Below are 26,099 nucleotides of genomic sequence, written 5' to 3' on the forward strand. Positions count from 1 at the left end.
TTGTTGTGACCTGCAGTGTGGTGGTTGAACAGCGTGGTGGATGAGACGAAAGAGTCAGTGTCTGGTAGACTCAGTCCTCAACACGGTAGTAGTGACACGAGTGATTAGGAGGTGAGTGTCGCAAGCCTGCCAGGAATTTCACAATCATGATGATCTGAAACGCGTATAACATACATGATGGCCAGGTCATCACGCGGCCTCAACCACCAATCAATGATGAATCAAACTCACGACAACAGTCCAGCCTGCCTCTGACGATGACGCGGGGGAAGAAGCATGTTGAACGTATAACTGGCTTTTTATTTGGAACTTTCATGTACTGTCTTCGTTATTGAATACATATTAAATAAAAGAAAACAATGAGCAACGATGTTTAGCAAAATCCGGACGACACGATTATCGTGGTTCTTGCATCTTATGTTGCACGCGGCACAATACATCGTCGCATATCCGACTGCGGTATGGGCGGATTTGTGAACGTCCATTGAAGACGACCGTAACGCCAGCACAGTCAATAACACTGCACCGAGGTGCAGGGCGGTTAATTGGTCAGGGCGGTTAATTGGTCAGGGCGGTTACGCGACGGTCGTATGACTGAACATTCTAGATTTGAAGCTTTCGTGACTGCAAGGATTCATACTCTTTGTTTTTTCGGTAAAGTCACGTAGGTATAAGAATGTCTGTGTGTCTCTCTCCATGCCCCGCGACGATACAATCCCTCGTCACAGCCATCTCTGAGACACACTTAAGCGTTTGTGCTTTCGCTACGTTGTCCCCACCTGAAGAAGGACGCTTGTGTTGCGCCCGAAACGTCGTGATTTAATTGAGTTTTCATTTTTTTTTACCTACGCGACTTTACCGAAAAAACCAAAGGAGTATGACTGAACATCTTTGGAACATTATTTTCTGCTACGCGCGCGCATACTGCACTGGGCCGATTGGCCCGTGGGGCAGTCAATCGGTCAGGGAGGAGAAGCTACGGTCGGATATGCGACGTTGTGTGACTCCGGTAAAGCAGACGGAGGGGACACACACACACACAGATCCTCCCCCTCCCATGTAAAACAAGATACACACACGCGATACACACATGCACCGCGTGCACACACACGTGCCAGTCTCAATAAATACATTGCATATATATAAAACACGTATGCTGGCACAGTAACGTGGAGTGTCGCGACGGAGTACGTGAGTACACGGACTCTGAGAGTACGCAGAGTACAATTGTTTGGCACCGCATTCAAAACACAACACAGAGAGATGACGACATCAACATGATGTGACGATGTTGACAATGTGACCATGGTGACGATGTAACCATGGTGACGATGTAACCATGGTGACGATGTAACCATGGTGACGACGATGATGTGACCAGAGAGACGATGTAAACGAGGTGACGATGATGTCGGAATGGCGATGATGTCATCACGGGGACAATAATGCAACCATGGCAACGATGCTAGGACTACAAAGACAATTATGTAACCAGGGTAGAGATGTTACCATAGCAATGATGATGATTGGACCACAGACGTTGATACGACCACAAAAACGATATAACCATGGCGATGACAATATTACCATAGTGATGATGATGATAATAAGACGATGAATACATTAGAGAGACCACAAAGACAGCCGGACCATAGAAACAACAATGTAACCAAAATGACGATGATAAAAACACAGCAACAGCAGGGACGCCTTGGTCACCATGGTGACGATATGGTCACCGTGGTGATGACATGGTCGTCAAGGTGATGATTATTAGAGCACCGACGCCTTCATCATGACAAGATAACCATGGTAACGATACGGTTATCACGGTGGCGGCAATTAGCCCACGGCAACAGCAGCAATCCCCTTCATAGAAACACATCCACCATGGTGACGACACGGTCACCACGGCGACAATAATTTGACGATAGCAACAGCAGCGACGCCTTGGTGACAACACGTTCACCATGACGATCACCACGGTGATGGTGCGGTCGCCATGGAAGCAGCAGCGATGCTCCAGACCAGCTCGGCCGTCTTGGCTCGAGTCTCTGCTTTCCCAGAATGACCCTGGGTAGTGTCACCCTGAGGTCAGCACCACAGAGGTCCAGAGAGTTCCAAAGGGGCCCAAAGATCCACGAGTCGACACGACGATGCAACAGGGAACACCGGGGGTAGAACCAGGGCGGGCAGCCTCGGCCACCGCAATCCGGTGGTGATAGCAGCAGCAGCAGCAGTAGCAGCAGTAGCAGCAGCAGTAGCGGCGGCGTTGATAGTGTTGAAGGCAGCAGTAGCAGCAGTGCTGGTACCGGTAGAAGCGGTAGTGTGTGATCGTGATGGTGGTGATGGTGGTGATAGTGGTGGTGGTGATAGTGGTGGTGGTGGTAGCGGTGATGGCAGCAGCAGTATTGGTGGTAGCGGTGGTGGTAGCGGTGGTGATAGCGTTGACGGTGGTGTAGAATGACGGTTATGATGATGATGACGATGAGTGGCAAGAGAGGCGATGTCAATAAACAAGAGCCTTCTGGGCTGCGAGCAGCGTGTTCCTCATCAGCATGGCCACCGTCATCGGCCCCACGCCGCCCGGGACGGGGGTGATGTGGCCTGCCACACGGCGCACACCTGCGGGCGGGGGGAGCACGGAGAGGCAGGGTCAAGTCCTGTGGCTCTGTGTGTCAGAGGTCGCAACCGGGTACCCGATAACCGTACCCAACCCGATACCTGGCTACCCGTACCTGGCTGGGTACGGGTACCCGTTTGCGACCCTGGTGCGGCCGGGTACGGGTACGGGTAGGCCGTGAGTCACTGGTGAGTCACCGTTTGTCACTCATTTCCCAACGTCTTGTCTCTTCTCACAATTCAAGTTCCTAGAATCAACCCACCCGCGCCTGCAACATGGCTTCATCCCAGAGGTCGCAATCGGGTACCCGATACCCGTACCCTACCTGTACCCAGCCGGGTACGGGTCGGGTACGGGTACGGGTACCCGTTTGCGACCCTGGTGTGGCCGGGTACGGGTAAGGAATCAAAACCCGTTAGCGACCTCTGTTCTGTGTGCGCATGTGTACACGTGCGCGTGTAGGGAGCGGTAGTGCAGCGGTTAGCGCACTGCGCTACGAACCCGGCAACCCGAAATCGATTCCTGCTCATGGCCAACACCAGTGAAGATTATCTGAACTTGGTTCAGAGGCCTCCCCTAGATCGACTTGGCCTCAAATGAGTACCTGGTGCAGTGTGTAAACATCGCCACTGGGTTGACAAATGCGGTCGGGCGTGGTGCTGGCCACCCGCCCCCCCATCTCGTGTGCCGTGCCAGCATGCAAGGTGGGGGAGGGGGCTACCTGGTTACCTTTTCATCTAGGTCTACTTGGCCTTAAAGAAATTCGCGAGGCAGTGTGCATTAACCATCCGCACTGCAGGAGACAGGAGGCGTCGTGCCGGCATTCTTAGGCACTGCTACTCGCTAACGGTACTTGCTCCGGCAGGCCGTGCGGCCTACACGGGGGAGCTTTGCCTGCATCTCGGCGGGCTCACCCTCAAAGTCGACGTCACCCACGAGCCGCGCCCGGCCCGTGTGCGGGTCCACCACGCGGTTGATGCCAACGTCGATGACGCAAGCACCGGGGCGCACCATGTCCGCCGTGAGCAGCCCCGGCACACCTGGGTGTGCGGCACACACGCACACGCACACACACACACGTTACTCATAACACACGCACATGGCACACACACATTCCTCATAATATACGAGCGTGTGGCGCACACACACATGACGCACACACACACACGTCACTCATAACACGCATGCACGTGGCATGCGCACACACACACTTTACTCATAACACACACGCATGGTGCACACACATGCCACACACGTTAATCAAAACACAGATGCGCGGAACGCACACAAGGCACACACACACAATATAACACAGACACGTGGCACACACATGCACACGTTGCTCACAACACATTTGCCACTCACACACATGTTACTCATAACACACATGGCACACACACGTTACTCATAACACACACATACGGCACACACACACGTGGTACACACACACGGCACCCCCATAGTACATGTGGTACACAGGTGGCACAAACAGTGTACTAACACATGCACGCGATACACATACGGCACATGTTAGACACATTCCTGGAAATTGCCGGGGTATATACACCTTACACGCAACGCAACACACGCGTGTGCGTGCGTCCGCGCGTTCGCGTGTGCATGTGGGTGCGCGTGCGTGTGCGTGGGTGCGTGTGCATGTGGGTGCGCGTGCGTGTGCGTGGGTGCGTGTGCGTGGGTGCGTGTGCATGTGGGTGCGCGTGCGTGTGCATGTGGGTGCGCGTGCGTGTGTGCGTGTGCATGTGGGTGCGCGTGCGTGTGCGTGGGTGCGTGTGCATGTGGGTGCGCGTGCGTGGGTGCGTGTGTGCGTGTGCATGTGGGTGCGCGTGCGTGGGTGCGTGTGCATGTGGGTGCGCGTGTGTGGGTGCGTGTGCATGTGGGTGCGCGTGCGTGGGTGCGTGTGTGCGTGTGCATGTGGGTGCGCGTGCGTGGGTGCGTGTGCATGTGGGTGCGCGTGCGTGGGTGCATGTGCATGTGGGTGCGCGTGCGTGTGCGTGGGTGCGTGTGCATGTGGGTGCGTGTGCGTGTGTGCGTGTGCATGTGGGTGCGCGTGCGTGTGCATGTGTGTGTGTGCGCGTATCACCAGCAGCCATGATGACGATGTCGGCCATGAGCGTGAAGTCTTTGAGCTGCTCCTTGGGCGTGTAGCGGTGCGTGATGGTCACTGTCGCATCACCTGGGTCAGCAGGGGGAGGAGAGGGACAAGGGAGGGGGGGGGTGAGGAGAGGGTGAGGAGAGGATGTGGGTGACGCTGAGAAGGTGTGTGATCAGTGGGGGAGAGGGTGAGGGAGGGTGAGGAGGGGGGCAATGGGTGAGCAGTGAGCGCTGTGGTGATGTCACCATAAGTTAGTGGCGAATGGAGGCTGTTCTTGTTTCTGTACACACGTGGGAGTGCAGCAGTTAGCGCGCTGCGCTACGAACCCGGCGATCAGAGTTCGATTCCAGCTCACGGCCAACAACAACAGTGACGATGATTTGAACCGCTTCTGGGCCTCTGCTAGGTCGACTCAGCTTCAAATGAGTACCTTGTGTGGTGTGTAAACATCACCACTGGCGAGACAAAGCCGGCCGGGCGTGGTGTTGTTCACTCAACCCCTCGTGTGCCGCTCCCGCCTTCATAGGTGCTCGCTAACGGTATTTTCCCCAACAGCCTGTTAAAGGCTAGAAGGGGGATTTTTGTGTTTGTATGTACGTGTTTGAATGTACGTGTGCACACGTGTATGTGTGTATACACGTGTGTACACGTGTGTATGTGTGTGTACACGTGTGTATGTGTGTGTACACATGTGTACACGTGTGTATGTGTGTGTACACATGTGTGCGCGCACCTCCGGCGCGCTCGTGCGAGCCGTCTGTGTGCAGCAGCATGGCGATGGGCATCCCCACGTTCTTGCTCCTCCCAGCCACGACCACACGCTTCCCAAACGTGGAGATCCCTGCAAGTGGGCACAGAGAACTCAGCACCGCACGCGTAGCCAGCCACTCGCCCAGCCACACACCTACCCAGCCATACCCCTACCCAGCCAGTCACCTACCCAGCCACACACCTATCCAACCACACACCTACCCAGCCAGTCACCCAGCCACTCACCTACCCAACCACACCCCTACCCAGCCACTCACCTACCCAGCCACACACCTACCCAGCCACACACCTACCCAGCCACACACCTACCCAGCCACACACCTACCCAGCCACACACCTACCCAGCCACACCCCTACCCAGCCACACACCTACCCAGCCACACACCTTCCCAGCCACACACCTACCCAGCCCCACACCTACCCAGCCACACACCTACCCAGCCACACACCTACCCAGCCACACACCTTCCCAGCCACACACCTACCCAGCCACACACCTACCCAGCCACACACCTACCCAGCCACACACCTACCCAGCCACACACCTACCCAGCCACACACCTACCCAACCACACACCTACCCAACCACACACCTACCCAGCCAGTCACCCAGCCAGTCACCCAGCCAGCCGCCCAGCCACACACCTACCCAGCCACTTACCCAGCCACATACCCATCCACAAATCCAGCCACTCACCCACCCAGTTGTCCAGCCACACACCTACTCAGCCACACACCTACCCAGCCACTTACCCAGCCACATACCCATCCACAAATCCAGCCACTCACCCACCCAGTTGTCCAGCCACACACCTACCCAGCCACACACCTACTCAGCAACTCAGCCAGCCACCCACCCAGCTACCTGCCCAGCCACACACCTACCCAGTCACACACCCAGTCACACACCCAGTCACGCCGCCGCAAAAACGTGGTGGCTGTGGTTGTGGCTTGGCGGCGGTCATGTGGTGGGTGTTACCGGCTCTCTGCAGGATCTCCCACACCCCGGCCGGCGTGGCTGGAAGCATGGCACGCTGGTCCAGGCACAGCCGCCCCACGTTGAGCACATGGAACCCATCCACGTCCTTCTCCGGGCACACGGCGTCGCACACGGCCCGCTCGTCCACGTGGTCTGTGCACACCAGCACGCACGGCGTCAGACCAGCACGCGCCGCGTCACACCAACACGCCCCTGTGGCCGCGTGAATCCACATGTATCTGTCTGTATTTGGAAACCTCACTGGGTGTATCTATGTATCTATATCCTGGGTTTAACCAGGCTGGATTGTGTGAGGAGCTCACAAATCCTTGAAAGATCTGGGCAAAGTCCCATCGGTGAGCTCCTCCGGCAGGCAAGGCTGTGTTGGCTGGGTCATGTAGCCCGCATGCCCAGCCACCGCATGCCTAAACAGCTTTTGTTCGGCCGGATCGAGGGGGCTAAACGGGCGTGGCACGGGCTAGAGAAGAGATGGAGTGATGTAGTACAGGAGGACGTGGAGCTAAGTGGACTTGCCGATGACTGGTACCAGCGGTGTCAAGATCGGCCTCTGTGGAGGAGGCTCGTGAAGGACGCTACTGGGCAGTTGGAGGCAGTCGCCCTCCAACAACAACGGAGGGCGGAGGAGCGTCGCTCACAACAACGAGCGGAGCGCCGGTTGGCTAAAGCACTGCAAGTTGGCACAGTAGGGGGCACAGGTGGTGCATCAGCCAGTCATCTCGGTCATCTCGGTCAGTCGACCCGTGGCACCTGCTGGGTCTGCCCCGTGACCTCCTGCCAGCGGGCGTTCGACACTTCACGTGGCCTCAAGGTGCACATGGCCTGGCACAAGTGTCGTGGTGATGTCACCGCCACTTAGTGGCGAATGGCGGTTGTTGTTGTTGTATCTGTAAGTGTGTGTGTACCCATGAAGGGAGTGGTGGTGCTGCGGTTAGCGCACTGCACCTCTGAACCCGGCGGCCCAACTTCGATTCCCGCTCATAACCAACATCGGTGACAATGATCTAAACCGGTTCTGGGTCTGCCCCAGGATAACCCAGCCTTAATCGAGCACCCGGTGCTGTGAATGTTAAACAACAGCACTCGGGAGACAAAGGCGGCTGGATGTGGTACAGGCCACCCCACCCCCTAGTGGTGCCGTGCTGGATTTCAAAGGTTGTTCGCTAACAGCAGCGGCCCCCAAAGTCTGTTAAGGCTACATGGGGGCTCTTTGTGTGTACCCCATGCGTACACGTGAACGAGCGAGCGTGCGGGCGAGCGTGCGGGCGAGCGTGCGGGCGAGCGTGCGGACGACTCACCGGGCACGGGCAGCTGCACCAGCAGACCGTCGGTGCCAGGGTCGGCGTTGAGCCGGTGAATGAGCGCCAGCAGCTCCTCCTGGGAGACGGAGGCGGGGCGCGTCTCCGCGGTGCTCGTGATGCCCACGAGCTCGGCGGCGCGCGTCTTGTTGCGCACGTAGGTGCGGCTGGGCGCGTCGTCGCCCACCAGCACCACGGCGAGGTGCGGCGGACGGTGGCCCGCGGACACCCATGCCCGCACGCCGTCGCTCACCTCGGCGCGCACCGCACGCGCCAGCTCCACGCCCGAGATCACCACGGCCTCGCACCTGCGGACCACGCCACTGTCGCGTTTACTCACGCGCACGGGCAAGGCGCCACGTCACTCGTGCGGCGTGCACACTACGCAATCACTACACCACACACTGCCGCACCACGTCACTCACACACACACACCCACCGAACCACACACTGCTGCACCATTTTACACACGCAACAAATTACACACACCGCACTATGCTAATCGCACACACACCCAGCACCGTACCACCCAGACCATCTTCGTATATAAGTTAAATCACTACTGAATCATGGCTGCAAGATGAGGGGCCATCCATTTAGTACGTAGGCAAAAATCTGTCAAAACTTGACCCTTACCCCCCTCCCTGTACGCACGCGTACTTTTTACACCCCCCCCTCCACCTGCGTATGTACGTTTGACCCCCCCCCGCCCCGAATCCTATAGAATGGCCGATATTTATATCATTAGACCTCCTTTGCCAGTACCAAAATATAAGAATAGAGTGTTTCCCCCTTTTTTCTGGTAACAAAACTGAAACCTTTTTACTAGGAATCATGTCTGCAAATTATTTTGTCAAGGCGCACTTCCCCCCTTCCAACCCAGCTTAAATATACGCTCCAAGCGTGGTGGTGGTTCATTCAGACGCTGTCTCCCCGACAGACCTGGTCTTCACCTGAGGACGGCTGCTTGTGTTGTGGCCGAAACGTCGTGAGAATTATTTTATTATGTTTTATTTTTATTATTTTATTACTTCCCTTCTACGTGACTTTACCGAAAGAACCAAGAAGATGAATCCCTGCAGTCACGAAAGCTTTAAATCGAAATTTAACTTCATTTTGTTTTTGCCATTTCGGTGACCCAAGTCATCACCCTTGCAAATTGAACTCCTATCCTGGTCTCTTGCGTTATCACCTTGTTACACAAAAACAACTTGGACTCCTCACATGGAGATACGCAGACTTGTGGAGTACCCACTGACTCACACAGAGACTCATAGACTCACACAGAGACCCATAGACGTAGAGACCCATAGACTTACATAGAGACCCACAGACTCACACAGACACTCATAGACTCACACAGAGACCCATAGACTCTCAGAGACCCATAGACTCACACAGAGACCCATAGACGTAGAGACCCATATACTTACATAGAAACCCACAGACTCACACAGACACTCATAGACTCACACAGGGACCCATAAACTCTCAGAGACCCATAGACTCTCAGAGACCCTTACACATCCATAGAGCCCCAAGATGAATGATGTAGTTTACCATTCACCTTGGGGTCTCCGAGTGATGATCGCTTGGGATCAGTGACTGTGAGATATTCTTATAGAACACTAGCTGTACTACCCGGCTTCGCCCGGGACTTGGATTCACCACGTCCGGCCGCCTTTGTCTCCCCAGTGGCGATATTCACACACCACAGCAGTTACTCGTTTGAGGCTGAGTCGACCTAGGGGAGGTCCAGGAGCGGTTCAAATAATCGTCACCGGTGGTGGCCGTGAGCGGGAATCGAACTTGGGTTGCCGGGTTCGTAGCGCAGCGCGCTAACCACGACACTACAATACGTTACGCTTCCACATGCGCGGGTCACATGTCAGATGTGACGTCACAGCTCACTTGCCGTGCAAAACATATATGCATTATTGAGCCCCCCCAACCCCCCAAAAAAATACAAAAGTGTATTTTTATAATGTTTGCATGGTGTACAGTCTGGAAAGTACCCACATGGTAAATGTCAAGTTTGTTGCATGTCGGGAAGTACGCTAAACATTTTGAACAGACACTATATACATGGAGATGAGACGTGTTTATTATCGGGGGAGAGACGGCGAAGGAAAAGTGATCAACGTTCCAAAAAGCGAGGAGAAGGGCACCTAATCATGAAACCAGGCAAAGTCGCCTGCACACATAAAAACCCAAGTATTTTTTTCACACATCCCATCAGCCCCACGGCCTTCTGGGAGCGCACAATTCCAGCAGCGTGATTTAAAACCAAGCAAAACTCTAAACGCGCGTAGACATTCAGCAGCAGAGTTCCACACTCAAAACTCACTTACGTCCCTCAATATCCTCTTCATAACCACCACCGTTACTGTTCCGTCTTCATATTCCCATTCTACGGCTATCACTCATCAATCCCATCCATTCAATCCATTCATCATAATCATTTAATGTCATCAATGTTGCTTTCACTGAATTGACACATCACAGATTTGCTCATTGCTTCCTCTCATCTATTTTCATTCACCTCATGTCCCCCATCACATCCATATGTACCGTTGTTAATTCTTTGTAAATCGCCTTGGTTAAGGCGCTATATAAATTCCGTTAAGAGTCAGGCTCACTTGAACCAATGCTGGTGACCTGCCAGATGCTTAAAGACAAGATATGGGTTCTGGTTCCAAGTCTATAATGCACACTACAGAATAATAGAATCATTCTGTTCGCTGTGGAGAACACACATTTATAGAGTTGTGGCTTCTAAAATTGTACACTCTCACTAAGGCCGTGGGGGCTTATGGGTTGTGTTAAAAAAATAAATACTTGAGTATATTTTTGTTGCGTGTGGAAGGGATAGATTACGTTGAAGAGACGCATTGTAAGCTTATTTAGAACGTAGCGTGTCATCTTGTAAGTTCGTTTCGGCCTCTGTGGTCACCCCGCGTGTGTTATGTAACGCGCCACGTCGCCTGGAGGGAAGCTGCCACTGCCCAACGCACCGCGGCTGGGAGAAGTCACCGCTCTCGGCCACCAGGTGGCACCCTACCAACACAACGCAGTCACCATCATAAGCATAACACTGGTCAGCAAAAAAAACATTTTTTTCTAGCCTGGACTTTTGGGTGCTGATTCCAAATCTGATCTCAGATTTGCTCTATCACATCTCATTTTTATGCTATCGGCATACCCCATTTTCATTGATTTTACCCGAAATTAACTCTGTCACTTATGATTGCAAGTTGTTGCGAGTCAGTGACTGCTTTAGTGTTAAAATATGGTGCTGTATTTTTAGGATAGTGTGTTTATAATATCATTTTATGTAGATATCCACATTTATTTAATATTTTTCTTCTGCAGTTTTTATTGAAAATGCAATATTTTATATCTTAAAAACCTGATGTGATAGACAACAACTGATGCCAGATTTGGAATCAACAGGGGGTTGAACGTAGAGAACAAGAAGACCCCACGCAGAAAGTCGCCCGCGTCGGGAATCGAACCCAGGGGGGCTTCGCATTGCTGGGTGGCAGCAGTGCCGGCTCTGCAGTGGTCGCCGCGATCACCGCGGGCGCGTGAAGCGACGGGGCGAGTTTGTGGGTGACCTGTGAGTGACCTGTGAGTGACCTGTGAGCGAGTGACCTGTGAGTGAGTGACCTGTGAGTGACCTGTGAGCGAGTGACCTGTGAGTTACCTGTGAGTGAGTGACCTGTGAGTGGCCTGTGAGTGAACTGTGAGTGACCTGTGAGTGAGTGACCTGTGAGTGACCTGTGAGCGAGTGACCTGTGAGTGACCTGTGAGTGAGTGACCTGTGAGTGACCTGTGAGCGAGTGACCTGTGAGTGACCTGTGAGTGAGTGACCTGTGAGTGACCTGTGAGCGAGTGACCTGTGAGTTACCTGTGAGTGAGTGACCTGTGAGTGACCTGTGAGTGAGTGACCTGTGAGTGACCTGTGAGCGAGTGACCTGTGAGTTACCTGTGAGTGAGTGACCTGTGAGTGACCTGTGAGTGAGTGACCTGTGAGTGACCTGTGAGCGAGTGACCTGTGAGTTACCTGTGAGTGACCTGTGAGTGACCTGTGACCTGTGAGTGACCTGTGAGTGACCTGTGAGTGACTTGTGAGTGAGTGACCTGTGAGTGAGTGACCTGTGAGTGACCTGTGAGTGACCTGTGAGTGAGTGACCTGTGAGTGACCTGTGAGTGACTTGTGAGTGAGTGACCTGTGAGTGACCTGTGAGTGACCTGTGAGTGACTTGTGAGTGAGTGACCTGTGAGTGACCTGTGAGTGACTTGTGAATGAGTGACCTGTGAGTGAGTGACCTGAGTGAGTGACCTGTGAGTGACCTGTGAGTGAGTGACCTGTGAGTGACTTGTGAGTGAGTGACCTGTGAGTGAGTGACCTGTGAGTGACCTGTGAGTGACTTGTGAGTGAGTGACCTGTGAGTGAGTGACCTGTGAGTGACCTGTGAGTGACTTGTGAGTGAGTGACCTGTGAGTGAGTGACCTGTGAGTGACCTGTGAGTGACTTGTGAGTGAGTGACCTGTGAGTGACCTGTGAGTGACCTGTGAGTGACTTGTGAGTGAGTGACCTGTGAGTGACTTGTGAGTGAGTGACCTGTGAGTGACCTGTGAGTGACTTGTGAATGAGTGACCTGTGAGTGAGTGACCTGAGTGAGTGACCTGTGAGTGACCTGTGAGTGAGTGACCTGAGTGAGTGACTTGTGACCTGTGAGTGACCTGTGACCTGTGAGTGACCTGTGAGTGAAAGAGCACCGGGGGTAGCGTCAGCGCGGCGGTGACCTCCGCGGGTCGCACGAAACCTCCACAAACATCACGCAGAGTTCATGTCCCGGCCCCATTCATTCAGTCATCAACTCCGTCAACATGGTCACCCGCTTCACTCCTGACCTGTGACCTGTGAGTGACCTGTGAGTGAACGAATGAATGGGCCACGTGGGTGCCGGGAGGCTTGAGGCAGGTGATGGTGGGCAAGAGCGGGGGGGGGGTGAGCCGTGTCACGGTTCAACAACGGAGCACGTGGAGGATGAGTGATGGGTGAGGGGTGCGATTGCGTGAGACTGTCGGGGGGGTGGGGGTGGAGGAGTGAAGCGGGTGACCATGTTGACGGAGTAGATGACTGAATGAATGGGGCCGCGACATGAACTCTGCGTGATGTTTGTGGAGGTGTCGCGCGACCCGCGGAGGTCACAGCCGCGCTGACGCTACCCCCGGTGCTCTTTCATCAGCCGCGCTCCGATCACAATCCCCACTGCACACAAGCGGTCGCTCTTGGTGGGGGGGGGGGGGTGCACAACCCGATTGGCCGCGACGCACCACGTGCAACTAACACGACCAATCGGAACGCGTCTAAAAAAAACGAAAGTCGGCGCGGCATCCAACAGCCAATCAGAGCGCGCCCACCATAGCCCGGCGCGCGCATCCGCTCTACGGAATACAATCCCATTCATCTCTATGGGGTCCGCTGGTCACCGGGCCAGGTTCTATCCGCTGCTCACCGCTTGGCGCTCGCGTGAAAGCTCGCGCCGTCGCCCCCGCCGCCGCCGCCGCCTCCTTGTCCTCCTCGTCCTCCGCCGCGGGCGAGGATCCTCCTGAGCGCGCGGCGACAGAGAGACGAGCAGAGCGCCATGTCCTCGTCACAGAGCAGCAAGCCGGCGACGATTCATGTGCCGGGGCCCCCACGTCGCTAGGGAGAATTCAGGTGTCGGGCCCCCCCCCCCCCCCGATAAGGAATTCAGGTGCTGGGGCCCCGCTAGAGATAATTCAGGTGCCGGGGCCTCGCGAGGGAGAATTCAGGTGCCGGCCCTCCGCTAGTGGAAATTCAGGTGCCAGGGCCCCCGCTAGGGAATCCAGGTGCCGGGGCCCCCGCTAGAGAGAATTCAGGTGCCGGGGCCTCCGCTAGAGGGAATTCAGGTGCAGGGGCCCCCGTTAGGGGGGAATTCAGGTGCTGGGACCCCCGCTAGCGGGAATTCAGGTGCCGGGGCCCCCGCTAGTGGGAATTCAGGTGCCAGGGCCCCGCTAGGGAATCCAGGTGCCGGGGCCCCCGCTAGGGAATCTAGGTGCCGGGGCCCCGCTAGGGAGAATCCAGGTGCCGGGGCCTCCGCTAGGGAGAATCCAGGTGCCGGGGCCCCCGATAGAGAGAATTCAGGTGCCGGGGCACCCACTAGGGAATCCAGGTGCCGGGGCCCCGCTAGGAAGAATCCAGGTGCCGGGGCCCCGCTAGAGAGAATTCAGGTGCCGGGGCCCCCGCTAGGGAATCCAGGTGCCGGGGCCCCCGCTCGGGTGGGGGGGGATTCAGGTGCCGGGACCCCCGTGCAACATTTACTCCTATAATGAGCCAATAATCCATACTCTTTGGTTCCTTCGGTAAAGTCACGTAGGTATAAGAATGTCTGCGTGTCCCGCGCGTGACGTCACTGCACGTCGGCCAGCCCCCCTCATTAATACTCATGAACAGGTGACGTCCTCCACATGGACCCCCCCCTCATTAATAATCATGAGCGGGTGACGTCACTCCACATCGAACAGCCCCCCACATTAGTAATCATAAGCAGGTGACGTCTTCCAAATTGACACACCAACAATATTAATCAGCGGGTGACGTCACTCCACATGGGGGGGAGCGAGGCGCCTCCTCCCCCCTCCTCAGCGTCAACTACAACCCTCACTACAAAGGCAGAACCCTAACGTCACGCGATCTTCGTAATGCTATTGGGGGTCGTCCATAAATGACGTCACGCGATTTTGGACAATTTTTGGACCCCCCCCCACTCGTCACACGGCGTCACAAAAAATCAGACCGCCCCCCTCAAATATGACGTCACAAAGCTCTGCCCCCCCCCAAAACCATATTTCCATTTTGAAAATAAAAAATGCTTTAAATCGCTTTAAACTATTGTCATTGTAGTGCGTATTTAATGTGGCGCTGCACTCTGATGTTGTAGGAGTGTTGTTATAACAATTAGTGTTGTTATAACAATTAGTGTTGTTAATTGTTATAACAATTAGTGTTGTTATAACAATTTCATATTTATTTAAAGTTGCGCATTTTGATGTGACGGCACATTTATCAACCCCCCCCCTCGTCACACATCGTCACAAATATCTGACCCCCCCCCCTCCCTAGGTGCGTGACGTCATTTATGGACGGCCTCTTGAGACATCATGATGAACAGGGGATTAGCACATTCCTGCGGAGGGAGCTGGTAGGAACGTTGGGTTGCTCGGTCAATGGCCAGGGTCAACGGCGGCGTGGTGTATTTCGCAAATATGGCCGACTGTGAGGGCGGGCACAAGCCGGCGTGAGTAGGTTAAACTTTGAGTTTTATAAGGGCACCACGGGGTGACCAGCCCCTCCCCACCCAGCCCCTCCCCACCCTCCCCTCCCCACCCAGCCCCTCCCTCCACGACGGACGGACACAATAATCCCCTGTGGGCTGGTGTAACCAGGAGGTTCCTACCAGTATACGCATAGAATTGTCCAATCTCAATCGCTCTGCATTGTAATTGATCACGATACCGATATTAAATCATTCACTGTGACCGTCATGGGCCCATATATTAATTATTCCACGTTTCGGGGCCCGGCGTCGTTTAATTCACGCTCTGGGGCACCCCGGGGCCTATAAATTCTCGTTCCGGGGCCACGCCTGGCGCATCCACGTTCCGGGCCCACGTGACGACTCCGGGTGAGCGAGCGGCGGGCGATTGAGGGGGGTGTGTGGGGGGGGGCTCATCCAGCAGTGGAGAGCGCAAGGGAGGGGCGGGGCTCCCTCAGGGGGGGGGAGGGGGAGGGAGGCGATCCCTCTTCTCCCCCATTTCAGTCAGGGCCGTGTGAAGGTCGCAGCAACCACGTGGGGGTTCGAGCCCCGTGGCCCTCCTCTGTGTGACCCCCTTGGAGGGGGAGCGGTCTTGTGGTGGGGAGCCTCTGTGTGACCCCCTTGGAGGGGGAGGGGGTCTTGTGGAGGGGGGCCTCTGTGTGACCCCCTTGGAGAGGGAGGGGTCTTGTGGTTGGGAGCCTCTGTGTGACCCCGTTGGAGAGGGAGGGGTCTTGTGGAGGGGGGCCTCTGTGTGACCCCCTTGGAGGGGGAGGGGTCTTGTGGTGGGGAGCCTCTGTGTGACCCCCTTGGAGAGGGAGGGGTCTTGTGGAGGGGGGCCTCTGTGTGACCCCCTTGGAGGGGGAGGGGTCTTGTGGTGGGGAGCCTCTGTGATCCCCTTGGGGAAGGGGGGGGTCGAGGGGGGGCTCTGTGTGATCCCCTTGGAGGGGGGGCTCTATGTGACCCCCTTGGAGAGGGGGGGCTCTGTGATCCCCTTGGAGGGTGAGGGGGGGGCCTGCCCCGTGATGCCTTGAGGCACGATGCTAATTCCGCTCCAAAGTGGTGAGATGTTGTCTGCCTCGCCTGGTGTGCAGGAGGTCGTGGGGGTCCATCTCCACCCATACGCCTGCTGTGTGTTTCTGCGTTTTCACTCTGTTACATTTTCTCCGGACTCCTCCGCGTTTCCCCCCCCCCCCCCTCTACATTTAGATACACGCGTTTAATAGTATTTGGCTGCTATACGTTTCTTTGTGACAAGCCACTTCGTTGGGCCATCATTTGTGGGCAAGTCGCTTCTGAATAAGTAATATAAACTTTTTTTAAAAACCCGTTTTAATTAAATGTACCGTACTAGTAATGGAAGAACTCCACGACTCCAGGAAGTGGCCCCGAAGCTTCCCACAACGTAAGGGGACCGTGGTGATTTACAGCCAACGTTAGTTGGCCGTGGACAATTAGACCCAAGCCAAAACATAACATGTAAAAATATTTTTAATGATAGAATATAGTATTGTCATCGGTATGACATAAGTATACCAAGTTTACAGTCGATACCACATTGGGAAGTGGGTTAAAATGGAGTTACAAGATTTGAGGATACGACAACAGACAGAGTGAGTTAATAGAAAGCGTGTAAAAATAATAAAAAGAGCTACATAGCTCAGTGGGCCTTATCTGGTGAAAACACATTGTCCTGCGGAGGGAGCTGGTAGCAACGTTGGGTTGCTCGGTCAATGGCCAGGGTCAACGGCGGCGTGGTGTATTCCGCAAATATGCCCGACTGTAAGGGCGGGCACAAGCCGGCGTGAGTAGGTTAAACGTTGAGTTTTATAAGGGCACCACGGGGTGACCAGCCCCTCCCTCCCCACCCAGCCCCTCCCTGCACGACGGACGGACACAATAGTCCCCTGTGGGCTGGTGTAACCAGGAGGTTCCTACCAGTATAAAATAAAGATATCTTGGCGTGATCGTAAGGCCGTGACAATGATGAGGGAAGGAGTATTTGAGCACAAATTTGGCTTATTTGCTGTGAATGTTTAGGGGTCTCTCTGTATCGCATCGTACACATCTGGGCAGCCTACCCACCCACCATCCTTCACCTACCTACCCCCATTGACCAGCGTGGTGAAGTATGAGCAATCTGCACCCTTGCCAACCAACTCGCATGGTGTGTGTGGGGAGGCCTTAATCCAGCTAAAGGCTCGGGCTCTTGCAAGTGATCGCTCACGCCACACTAGAGGCCGCTCTGGCGTGTATTTGGCCTACTCTTCCACTACGTATCACTAGAGGTGGGAGTAATCTACACTTTACCCCACCGTCTGCGACCTGACAATCACGGTGGTGGTGGTGGTTGTGCAACGCATTCCTTGCTGCTGCAGGATTAGACGGCGGCGGTGAGGTCAGTCCACCGTTTGGACTGCCGCGCCGGGATATAGAATCGGATCTGTGACCTCTGCATTGCACCACTGTGGCAGCATCCGAGCGGCATTGATAATGATGCCGATACCGCTTGTTTGCTCCAGACAGCCCCGCCGGAACTCTTGACTCTTCTCTCTTCAGTGAGGCGTCATGCCAAGTTTACGCAGTAGGGGGCGATGTTTGCTGCTGTTTATTGTGAACCCATTGGAGTAGATTTGCGGTGTCGTTTGTTTCAAATTTTGGATTCGTGTCGCCGGGGCACAGTGGTCTACTCTTGGGAATGATGTCGCGGGATCTTTAACGTCCACTGCGAGTGAAGCGAGTGGCGTGTAGTATTACTGCGGTTAATACGACTGCAGTATTGACCAGGGTGGCGTGCCAGGTTTGAACCGTTAGCCTCTGCAACCAACGCTCCATCGCTGGAGTACGTCACCACTCGCTCCACGTGGTGGCGTGGATTTTTTTTCCTCCGGCTCCTCCGGTTTTTCCCTAATTTAGAAACATGCGTTGGAATTATTACAATTATTTTGCTGCTGTACATTTCTACATGATGGGCCGCTTTGTTGAGCTATCATTTGTGGCCATGTTTCTTCTGAAAGATAAGTTGATACCTCGGTGGGCTTTACCCGCGGTAAGATTAAAATACTCAAGTTTTATTTGTACATTTTAAGTGTTTTCTTTACCTTTCCTATACTTTTCATGTCTATCGTGCTTTTCTATCGTTTTTTCTAACCTGCCCCTTCTGGACATCTGTGAAAAAAGAGCTTTATAGCTTATCGGATTCCTCCTGCAGTATACATATTCTGATTGTGGAATATCAATGTTATTTTTAATTCCACTGCTGGATGAAGGCCTGTCCACTGCACACTTTGTCATTCGTTTCCACCTTCTGCTGTCTTGTGCCAATATACGCAAGTAGTGCACATCTTTTTGGCACCAATCTCTTATGTCGTCATCAAGCCATTCTCTGTTGGGTCTTCCTCTTTTTCCAGTTTCTCCAATCTTTTTGAACAACACACTTTAAATGTTCCCGTTCATCCTACATGTGTGTCCAAATAGTGCCAGTTTCCTTCTCAATCGCTACATTAGTTCGGCTTCTGTGTGCAATCGTTTTCTTCTATGTTGGTCGTTCTTTGGGTCCAGTTTGGATGCAGTATCCTTCTATAGCAATACATTTTGAATGCCAATGTCTTATCTCGGTCTATTTTAATATCAAAGTCTCGTACATATGGGACCCTACGCAACTATATGGGTCTCTGCAGAAGCCTGGGGGGGGGGTCTCCTTGAAGAGTCTGGGATCTCTGCGCGAGTCTGTGGGGGGGGGGGAGGGAGTCTTTACCCGTGTCTGAATATGCCTCAATCTAACACAATTCTTCACCGTTTCCCCTCCCCGCCAGGTTTCCATGGCGTCACTATGCCGACCGTTGCTCTGCCGACCAGCGGCCTCCTCTCTGCTGCTGGGCGCCATGGTGCGGCCCACGGTGGGGGCCACCGCGGGCCGCTGGGCCCACGGAGCCCCTCCGCCTCCCACGGCGAACCCCGTGGTCTTCATGGACGTGTCGGCAGACTCGGGCCCGCTCGGCAGAATCACGTTTGAGGTGCGGGTGGTGGTGGTGTGGATAAAGGGGGTAGACGGGGTGGGGGGGGGTAGTGGGGGGGGTAGTGGGGTTCGATTTTTTTTCTGAATCCGTTGCTGAGTACAGGCCCACAGGTCCAAAATGCCAAGCGGCCAGCAACACACAGCACTCCTGAAGGTGTGATGCATAAGTATTAACACGTTTCTTGTACGCTTGTACGACAACTTGGGAAGAGAGGGCAATCGGAGGGAATTCCTAAGTGGAGCAGTGTGAGGGGAAGAAGCAGAGGTGTGGGTGGGTTGTGGGTGTGGGTGGGTTGTGGGTGGGTATGGCTGGGCGGGCGGGGGAGGTGACTTGCAGTGTTGTGGTTGGAAACGGTATCGACGATATGAAACTGTCCGGTAGACAGTCCTTGGCATGGGTGGAGGGAATGAACGAGTGAAGCTCATGGCAATAGTAACGAGGGTAGCTGTAGCTATAGAAGAGTACTGGATCATGAGTCTGCCTCACTGCAGGATGAAAGCCTCCCCATCCTCTCCAAGAGTCGTGGTCTATCTACTGTTAGTGGTCAATGTGACGATGTCTCGGATCTGCGTGCGTTCTCTGATCCATACATTCCTCTTTCTGTCTCAGTGTAATCAGCACGGTCTGCTCCACTGCTGGATGTAGATCAACGCGATGAATTGCCCTGCGTGTGTTTTCTCGTCTGGATGTAATTACCAGTGTGTGCACTCTTCGTACTGCTCTGACTGCCGTTACACTAATTAACGTAATTTTCTCGGCTCTGTTTCAGTTGCGGGCTGACGTGGTGCCCAAGACTGCAGGTGAGCGAGAGTGCGCGCGAGTACGAGTTTGCTAACAGCCTGTGTGTAAGCTATTCAGGGGATCGCTGTTTTTGTGTGGGAGAACGTGTGACTGTGTGTGTATTGCGTGTGTGTGGTTTGTGTGGAGCGGGAGTGTAGTGGTTAGTGCTGCACTACGAACCTGGCTACAACCCGAGTTCGATTCCCCCTCGCAGCTGGTGATGATTAATTATCTGAACCGGTCCTCTTCTAGGGTGACTCGGCCATAAATTAGTACCTGGTGCAGTGTGTAAACATTGGTGGCCGGGTGCAGTGTTGACAACCTTGTGTGCCGTGCTGGCCATCATTGGTGCTGCTCACTAACAGCACTTGCCTCAAAAGTCTGTACAGGCTATAGGGGGGAGCTTTGTGTGCGTGTATATGTATGTGTCTTTTGTCTCTGTGTGTGTGTTAGAGAATTTCCGTGCACTGTGTACGGGGGAGCATGGCTTCGGATACAAGGGCTCCATCTTCCACCGAATCATCCCCAAATTCATGTGCCAGGCACGGTGACACCACATTCGCACACATTCACACGTACACACAAGAACTCGCACACGTACACCAGTGTGCACAAAGACGCATGACGCGTCCACATGCACACATGCACCAGCATTAGCTGTGGCACGCTGTGTGGAAGCCACCTGGTCTGTCGCTTCATTCGAAACTCTGGGTTTTCTCGGCCATAGCCATGCCTTTGTTTCTTTACGCTTGCAAAACGTGGATCCCTCCTTAAAGAAGATCTGTACCAGTGAGGAGCATTCAGGCTGGCCTGCCTATGACCCATCCTGGGTTTAACCAGGCTAGATTGTGTGGAGCTAGATTCCTTGAAAGCTTTGGACCCATTACCATCAGTGAGCTCCTCCGGCAAGCAAGGCTGCGGTGGCTGGGTCAAATCGCCCGTATGCCCAAGCAGCTTCTGTTTGGCGAGATGCCCAAACATGATCAAGGACCTCTGATTCCCCACACCCTCCGATAAGCACGGTTGGCAGCTGTTGTTCACGTGTGTGTGTGCGCTGTGCGTGTATTACATGTGTATGCGTGTGTGCGCGTAGGGTGGAGACTTCACTCGTAATGATGGCACGGGTGGAGTATCCATCTATGGCAGGACGTTCCGTGATGAGAACTTTATTCTCAAGCACACCGGGCCCGGTAAGCAGCATGCGCTAACACACCAACTTACACGCGCTAGACATGGTAACACACACACCCTCGTATGCACCAATACACGCGCGCTACTAAACACATTGACACTAATATACAATGTGTGGGCATGGGTGCGTGCATGTGTCTAAAATGTTCTGTGTATTTAATTTTGTCTGTGCGTGTGTGGGGAGCGATAGTGCAGTGGTTAGCGCACTGTACTACAAACTCCGAGTTCCATTCCCGCTCATTTTCAACGTCAGTGGCAGTGACTACCTGAACATTCCAAGGTCTCCTCGAGGTCAACTAAGGCTTCAATGTGTGCCTGATGCAGTGTGCAAACATCAGCATTGGGGAGAAAAAAACGGCTGGGTTTGGTGCTGGAGACCCACCCACTGATGTGCCGTGCTAGCGTCTATAGGTGCTCACTAACTTGCTCCAGCAGTCTGTTAGAGGCTCTATGGCAGGGGTGGGGAACGTCTGGCCCGCTGGCCGTACAAGGCCCGCAAAATAATTTAATCTGGCTCTGCCCAAGGCAACTGCATGACTCGAAATTCAATAAATCTGAGCTTTTTTGATAGCAACATAAATTAAATTTTGTATGGCTCGCGAATGATGTTATAAATATCCAAATGGCCCTTGGCAGAATAAATGTTCCCCACCCCTACTCTACGGGGTATCTTTGTCTTTGTGTCTATAACGCGCCGGGTGTGTGCGCGTGCAGGTATACTGTCAATGGCAAATGCTGGGAAAAACACAAATGGATCCCAGTTCTTTATCTGCACGGACCTTACAAACTGGTGAGAGTGCATATATGTGTGTGTGTGTGATCGCGTGTGTGCAACTCGTGAAGCCAGAGTGAGACCTCTGTTGTCAGAACAGTTCTGTACTCTTTGGTTCTTTCGGTAAAGTCACGTAGGTATAAAATATCACGATGTTTCGGGCGCAACACAAGCATCCATCACCTGATGATGTGACTTTACCGAAAGAACCAAAGAGTATGAATTCCTGCAGTCACGAAAGCTTCAAATCAAGACCAGTTCTGGTTTGACAGCAGAGGTTTTTCATCGGCTGCCTAACACTGTTTAGAAGTTACCTGGTTTGTCGCTCCACACAAAACTTTGGGTATTCTCGGCCACAGTCGTGCCCTCTCACTATGCTTGCGAAATGTGGACCCCTCATAGAACATCTGCACCAGTTAGAAACATTCAAGCTGGTTTGCCTATGATCCATCCTGGGTTTAACCAGGTAGGATTGTGCGAGGAGCTCACAAATTCTTGAAAGATCTGGACAGTTCCATCGGTGAGCTCCTCCGGCAAACAAGGCTGCGTTGGCTGGGTCATGTAGCCCGCATGCCCGGCCACCTCATGCCCTTAAACAGCTTTTGTTCGGCTGGATAGAGGGGGCTAAATGGGCGTGGCACGGGCTGGAGGAGCGATGGACTGATGTGGGACAGGATAATGTGGCGCTGAATGGACCTGCCGAAGACTGGTATTAGTGGTGTCAAGATCAGCCTCTGGAGGAGGATCGTGAAGGACTTTGTTGTGAAGTTTGAGGCAGTCGCCCTCCAGCAACAACGGAGGGCAAATGAGGGATGCTCACAACAACGAGCAAAGTGCTGGGTGGATAAAACGAAAGTTTGCACAGTTAGGGGGGCACAGCTGGTGCATCTGCTGGTCATCTCGGTCTGTCAACCCATGGGACCTGGGTCTGTCACTTGACCTGTCAGTGAGCCTTCGACACTTCACATGGCCTGGCACACAAACACCGTGGTGGTCACCACCATGGAGTGGAGAATGGCGGTGGCGGCTGTTGTTGTTGTGTAACTCGTTCGTCTAACAGCCCAGGGTGCGTGTGTGTGTGTGCGAGTGGTGAGCACACTGTGCTCCGAACCCAGTTACCCAAGTTTGATTCCCGTTTGTGACCAATAACTGTAACGATTATCTGTACCGATCTTGGGCCTCCCCTAGGTCGACTCGGCCTTCAATAAGTACCTGGTTGCGGCTTGTGTAAAAGAGCACTGGGGACACAAATGCAGCCAGGCGTGGTGCTGGCCACCCAGCCCCTCGTGTGCCGTCATCACGGCCTTCATGTGTGCTACTCGCAAACAGCACTTTCTCCAAGTCTAAGAAGGCTACACAGGGGATCCTTTGTCTTTTGTGCCTGTGCCCAGGCTGGACGGGAAGCACGTGGTGTTTGGTCACGTGACGAGCGGCATGGACATCGTGAAGAAGATGGAGGAGCTGGGCTCGCGCAAGGGAGATGTCAAGGGTCGCGTGGAGATTACCGACTGCGGCGAGGTCAAATGATGGCGGCACCGACGACTTCGTACCCCCCTCCACGCTCTCCCTGTCTGTCTCCTCGCCTTGCTTCACGCTCTCCACACTCTATCGAACTCTCGCAAGCGCTTGGCGCTTTATTCTTAGTCACAGCTCTGTCTCGAGCCTCTCGGCTGCTTCCAAGACGCAGGAGTGAGCGGCTCAGTCGTGGCTTCCGATTGGCATCATGGAAACCCTGAACTTGGTTGGGACCATTGGGAGCTGGCTCAAGTTAAGTGTGCATGGCTTTGAGTCGGCTCCCTTGACCCCGAGCCAGAGCCAGGCCATGGCTAAGAATACGAGCCTCACTCTTCTCTCTATCACACGATCAATGATGATTTTTGTAGGGGGGGCGATGATGGTCACTTCTCCTCACGCCATTCTATATCTCGTTCAAGAGGTTGGCGAAGAAACTATTTCTGCCCATCAAAGTGTTTACTTTAGTCCGACGCCGCGCAGACGGAAATCCTCGAGCGCGACGACAGCTCCGCCTGCTGCCATCCGGAGACCGTGGCGCGACTGCCTGCCTGACGAGATTAAATTGGCGCGTCTGAAAGGCGCTGCCTCCGATTCGTTCGTAACGTCACTAGAACTTGCACCGAGGAAGACTAAACGTGGTGATTGGTTGTGTGTGTGGATAACGGGGGGGGGGGGGGGGAAGGATTGAGTGCCTCCTCGCATCAAGATTTAATGATGGAGAGCGTTTGGTGGCTCTGAATTCCATCGACTTAACACCACGTCAGATTCCACGGGATGTTGTTGACTACTTTAAGACTGCGACTTGAATTAGAAATGCGGGCTGGATTAAATCGCCCTGGGGCTGTCGATAAACTCCACCTTCAATAAAATTGCTGTGCGACGTTCCGAGCCCTTGAGTCTTCACGAAGTAGACGCTTCTCACGCCATCTTCCTCGCTGCTGCTGGCGTTTGTCAGTTTGTATTCATACTGGTAGGAACCTCCTGGTTACACCAGCCCACGGGATTATTGTGTCCGTCCGTTGTGCATCCAAAAATGGGAGAGGTGGGACTGGGCGGAGAGGGGAGGGTGGGGCTGGGTGGAGAGGGTGGGGAAGGTGGGGAGGGGCTGGGTGGGGAGGGGCTGGGTGGGAAGGGGCTGGGTGGGGAGAGGAGGGGCTGGGTGGGGAGGGGTGGGGCTGGGAGGGGTGGGGCTGGGAGGGGTGGGGCTGGGTGGGGAGGGGTGGGGCTGGGTGGGGAGGGGCTGGTCACCCCGTGGTGCCCTTATAAAACTCAACGTTTAACCTACTCACGCCGGCTTGTGCCCGCCCTCACAGTCGGCCATATTTGCGGAATACACCACGCCGCCGTTGACCCTGGCCATTGACCGAGCAACCCAACGTTTCTACCAGCTCCCTCCGCAGGAATGCGTTAATCTCGGCTTCTAAAGCTGTGGACGCCACACAGTGTCTGCTCGTTCTCGACGAGAGACCGACTCTGAGGTGCGAGAAGGAACCACAGACGAGCAGGAAGGCAGCGGTCGGGTCGTGAGCTGGCACCAAATTTCTTCCCAAGCTCTGCGGTCCACTTTATATGAAGGCGTTATGGCCAATTAATGTTTTATTATACGTGGGTGGAAACCCATGTGCACGAGGGGGGGGGGCAACGTTCATTCCCATGCAGGTAGAACAAATGGAGACTTCGACTTGCTGTCCCGCTCTCTGGCGAGCCAGGGTATGGCTCTGATGCCCATGGAAAGGGAGCAAAATGTGTGCAATCCACCAACCCTCGCTGTTTCTGCGGTGTTGGATAACACATTCCTGTGGAGGGAGCTGGTTGGAACGTTGGGTTGCTCGGTCAATGGCCAGGGTCAACGGCGGCGTGGTGTATTCCGCAAATATGGCCGACTGTGAGGGTGGGCACAAGCCGGCGTGAGTAGGTTAAACGTTGAGTTTTATAAGGGCACCACGGGGTGACCAGCCCCTCCCCACCCAGCCCCTCCCTGCACGACGGACACAATAATCCCCTGTGGGCTGGTGTAACCAGGAGGTTCCTACAAGTAACAGGCCACGTGCATAGCCACCAATATCTGTTGATTGCAATTTGCGTGTATTATAACTGGGTCCATTGCTTCATTTAAGTTGATTTCAACACTGCAAACGGCTACTTTTTTTAAAAAATGTTTTCCCGTCGAACTAGGACCCATATGGCACGGATTGGGTCTTTGCTTATACATTTCTGGCAGTTCAGAATTTGTTCGAACAAGCCTGATTCTGCGTGTAATGAACCAGGCTGAGACTATGGACTGTACACTTGAGAAGGCTGTTTTCACAGTTTATCAACCGTCACCACACCTCGTACCTTACCCACATCCTTCTTCACTCACCACCGCTCTTCTTACTTTCATCTGCCATTACATTTTTCATATAATTTATTTTGTTTCATTATTTTCATTATTACTTTGGCGTCGCCCGAGTTTTGGGTGGCGGCAGATCGCTGCACCCAAACCCGCCCACCTCTGTGTTCACGACACACGCCTCGCGGTGCTACAACAGCTGACAAATGCCGTTTACTGCAGTGTCACACAACCCGCCTTAACTGCCGCATCGCACAGCTGTTGGGCAGTGCGAGTAAACGAGGCCTGCTGCTTCGACTCACGAAGCTGGAGGACGCTGGCTGTATTGTTCATGCGGCGCGG

The 26,099-nt window shown here is 54.1% G+C and overlaps 2 protein-coding genes across 5 annotated transcripts; one reads left to right on the plus strand and one right to left on the minus strand.

The window, feature by feature from the left end:
• Positions 1 to 285: 285 nt before the first annotated feature.
• LOC144942378 (bifunctional methylenetetrahydrofolate dehydrogenase/cyclohydrolase, mitochondrial-like) lies at positions 286 to 13,535 on the minus strand. Its single transcript, XM_078869202.1, has 7 exons — positions 13,331 to 13,535; positions 7,803 to 8,110; positions 6,487 to 6,639; positions 5,470 to 5,577; positions 4,725 to 4,817; positions 3,538 to 3,663; positions 286 to 2,625 (listed from the first exon to the last, which is right to left on the minus strand). The coding sequence occupies exons 1-7, from the start codon at positions 13,459 to 13,461 to the stop codon at positions 2,510 to 2,512; spliced, it is 1,035 nt and encodes a 344-aa protein (XP_078725328.1). The 5' UTR covers positions 13,462 to 13,535; the 3' UTR covers positions 286 to 2,509.
• Positions 13,536 to 15,463: 1,928 nt separating this feature from the next.
• On the plus strand, positions 15,464 to 24,306 carry LOC144942379 (peptidyl-prolyl cis-trans isomerase A-like). 4 transcript variants are annotated; one of them, XM_078869204.1, is made up of 7 exons: positions 15,464 to 15,520; positions 18,964 to 19,164; positions 19,937 to 19,967; positions 20,401 to 20,489; positions 21,041 to 21,137; positions 21,853 to 21,928; positions 23,302 to 24,306. In XM_078869204.1, exons 2-7 carry the CDS (start codon positions 18,970 to 18,972, stop codon positions 23,435 to 23,437), a joined length of 624 nt encoding a protein of 207 aa, XP_078725330.1. In that variant the 5' UTR covers positions 15,464 to 15,520; positions 18,964 to 18,969; the 3' UTR covers positions 23,438 to 24,306. The 4 variants fall into 4 exon arrangements, with proteins under 4 accessions (XP_078725330.1, XP_078725331.1, XP_078725332.1 ...); XM_078869205.1 differs by lacking the exon at positions 15,464 to 15,520 and adding an exon at positions 15,543 to 15,548; XM_078869206.1 differs by lacking the exon at positions 15,464 to 15,520 and adding an exon at positions 16,190 to 16,210.
• The last annotated feature ends 1,793 nt before the right edge of the window (positions 24,307 to 26,099 follow it).

This window comes from Lampetra fluviatilis, chromosome 27 (assembly GCF_964198595.1).
Source record: "Lampetra fluviatilis chromosome 27, kcLamFluv1.1, whole genome shotgun sequence".
In the NCBI taxonomy this organism is placed as follows: domain Eukaryota; kingdom Metazoa; phylum Chordata; class Hyperoartia; order Petromyzontiformes; family Petromyzontidae; genus Lampetra; species Lampetra fluviatilis.

Coding starts and splice junctions, on each gene's coding strand:
- LOC144942378 (XM_078869202.1), bottom strand. CDS start 13,461: ATGGCGCTCTGCTCGTCTCTCTGTCGCCGCGCGCTCAGGAGGATCCTC. Junction 5,578..6,486: donor GGAGATCCTGCAGAGAGCCG/GTAACACCCACC, acceptor GCCCACTTGCAG/GGATCTCCACGTTTGGGAAG. Junction 3,664..4,724: donor CATCGTCATCATGGCTGCTG/GTGATACGCGCA, acceptor CCGCACACCCAG/GTGTGCCGGGGCTGCTCACG.
- LOC144942379 (XM_078869204.1), top strand. CDS start 18,970: ATGGCGTCACTATGCCGACCGTTGCTCTGCCGACCAGCGGCCTCCTCT. Junction 19,165..19,936: donor TCGGCAGAATCACGTTTGAG/GTGCGGGTGGTG, acceptor GCTCTGTTTCAG/TTGCGGGCTGACGTGGTGCC. Junction 21,138..21,852: donor TCTCAAGCACACCGGGCCCG/GTAAGCAGCATG, acceptor GTGCGCGTGCAG/GTATACTGTCAATGGCAAAT.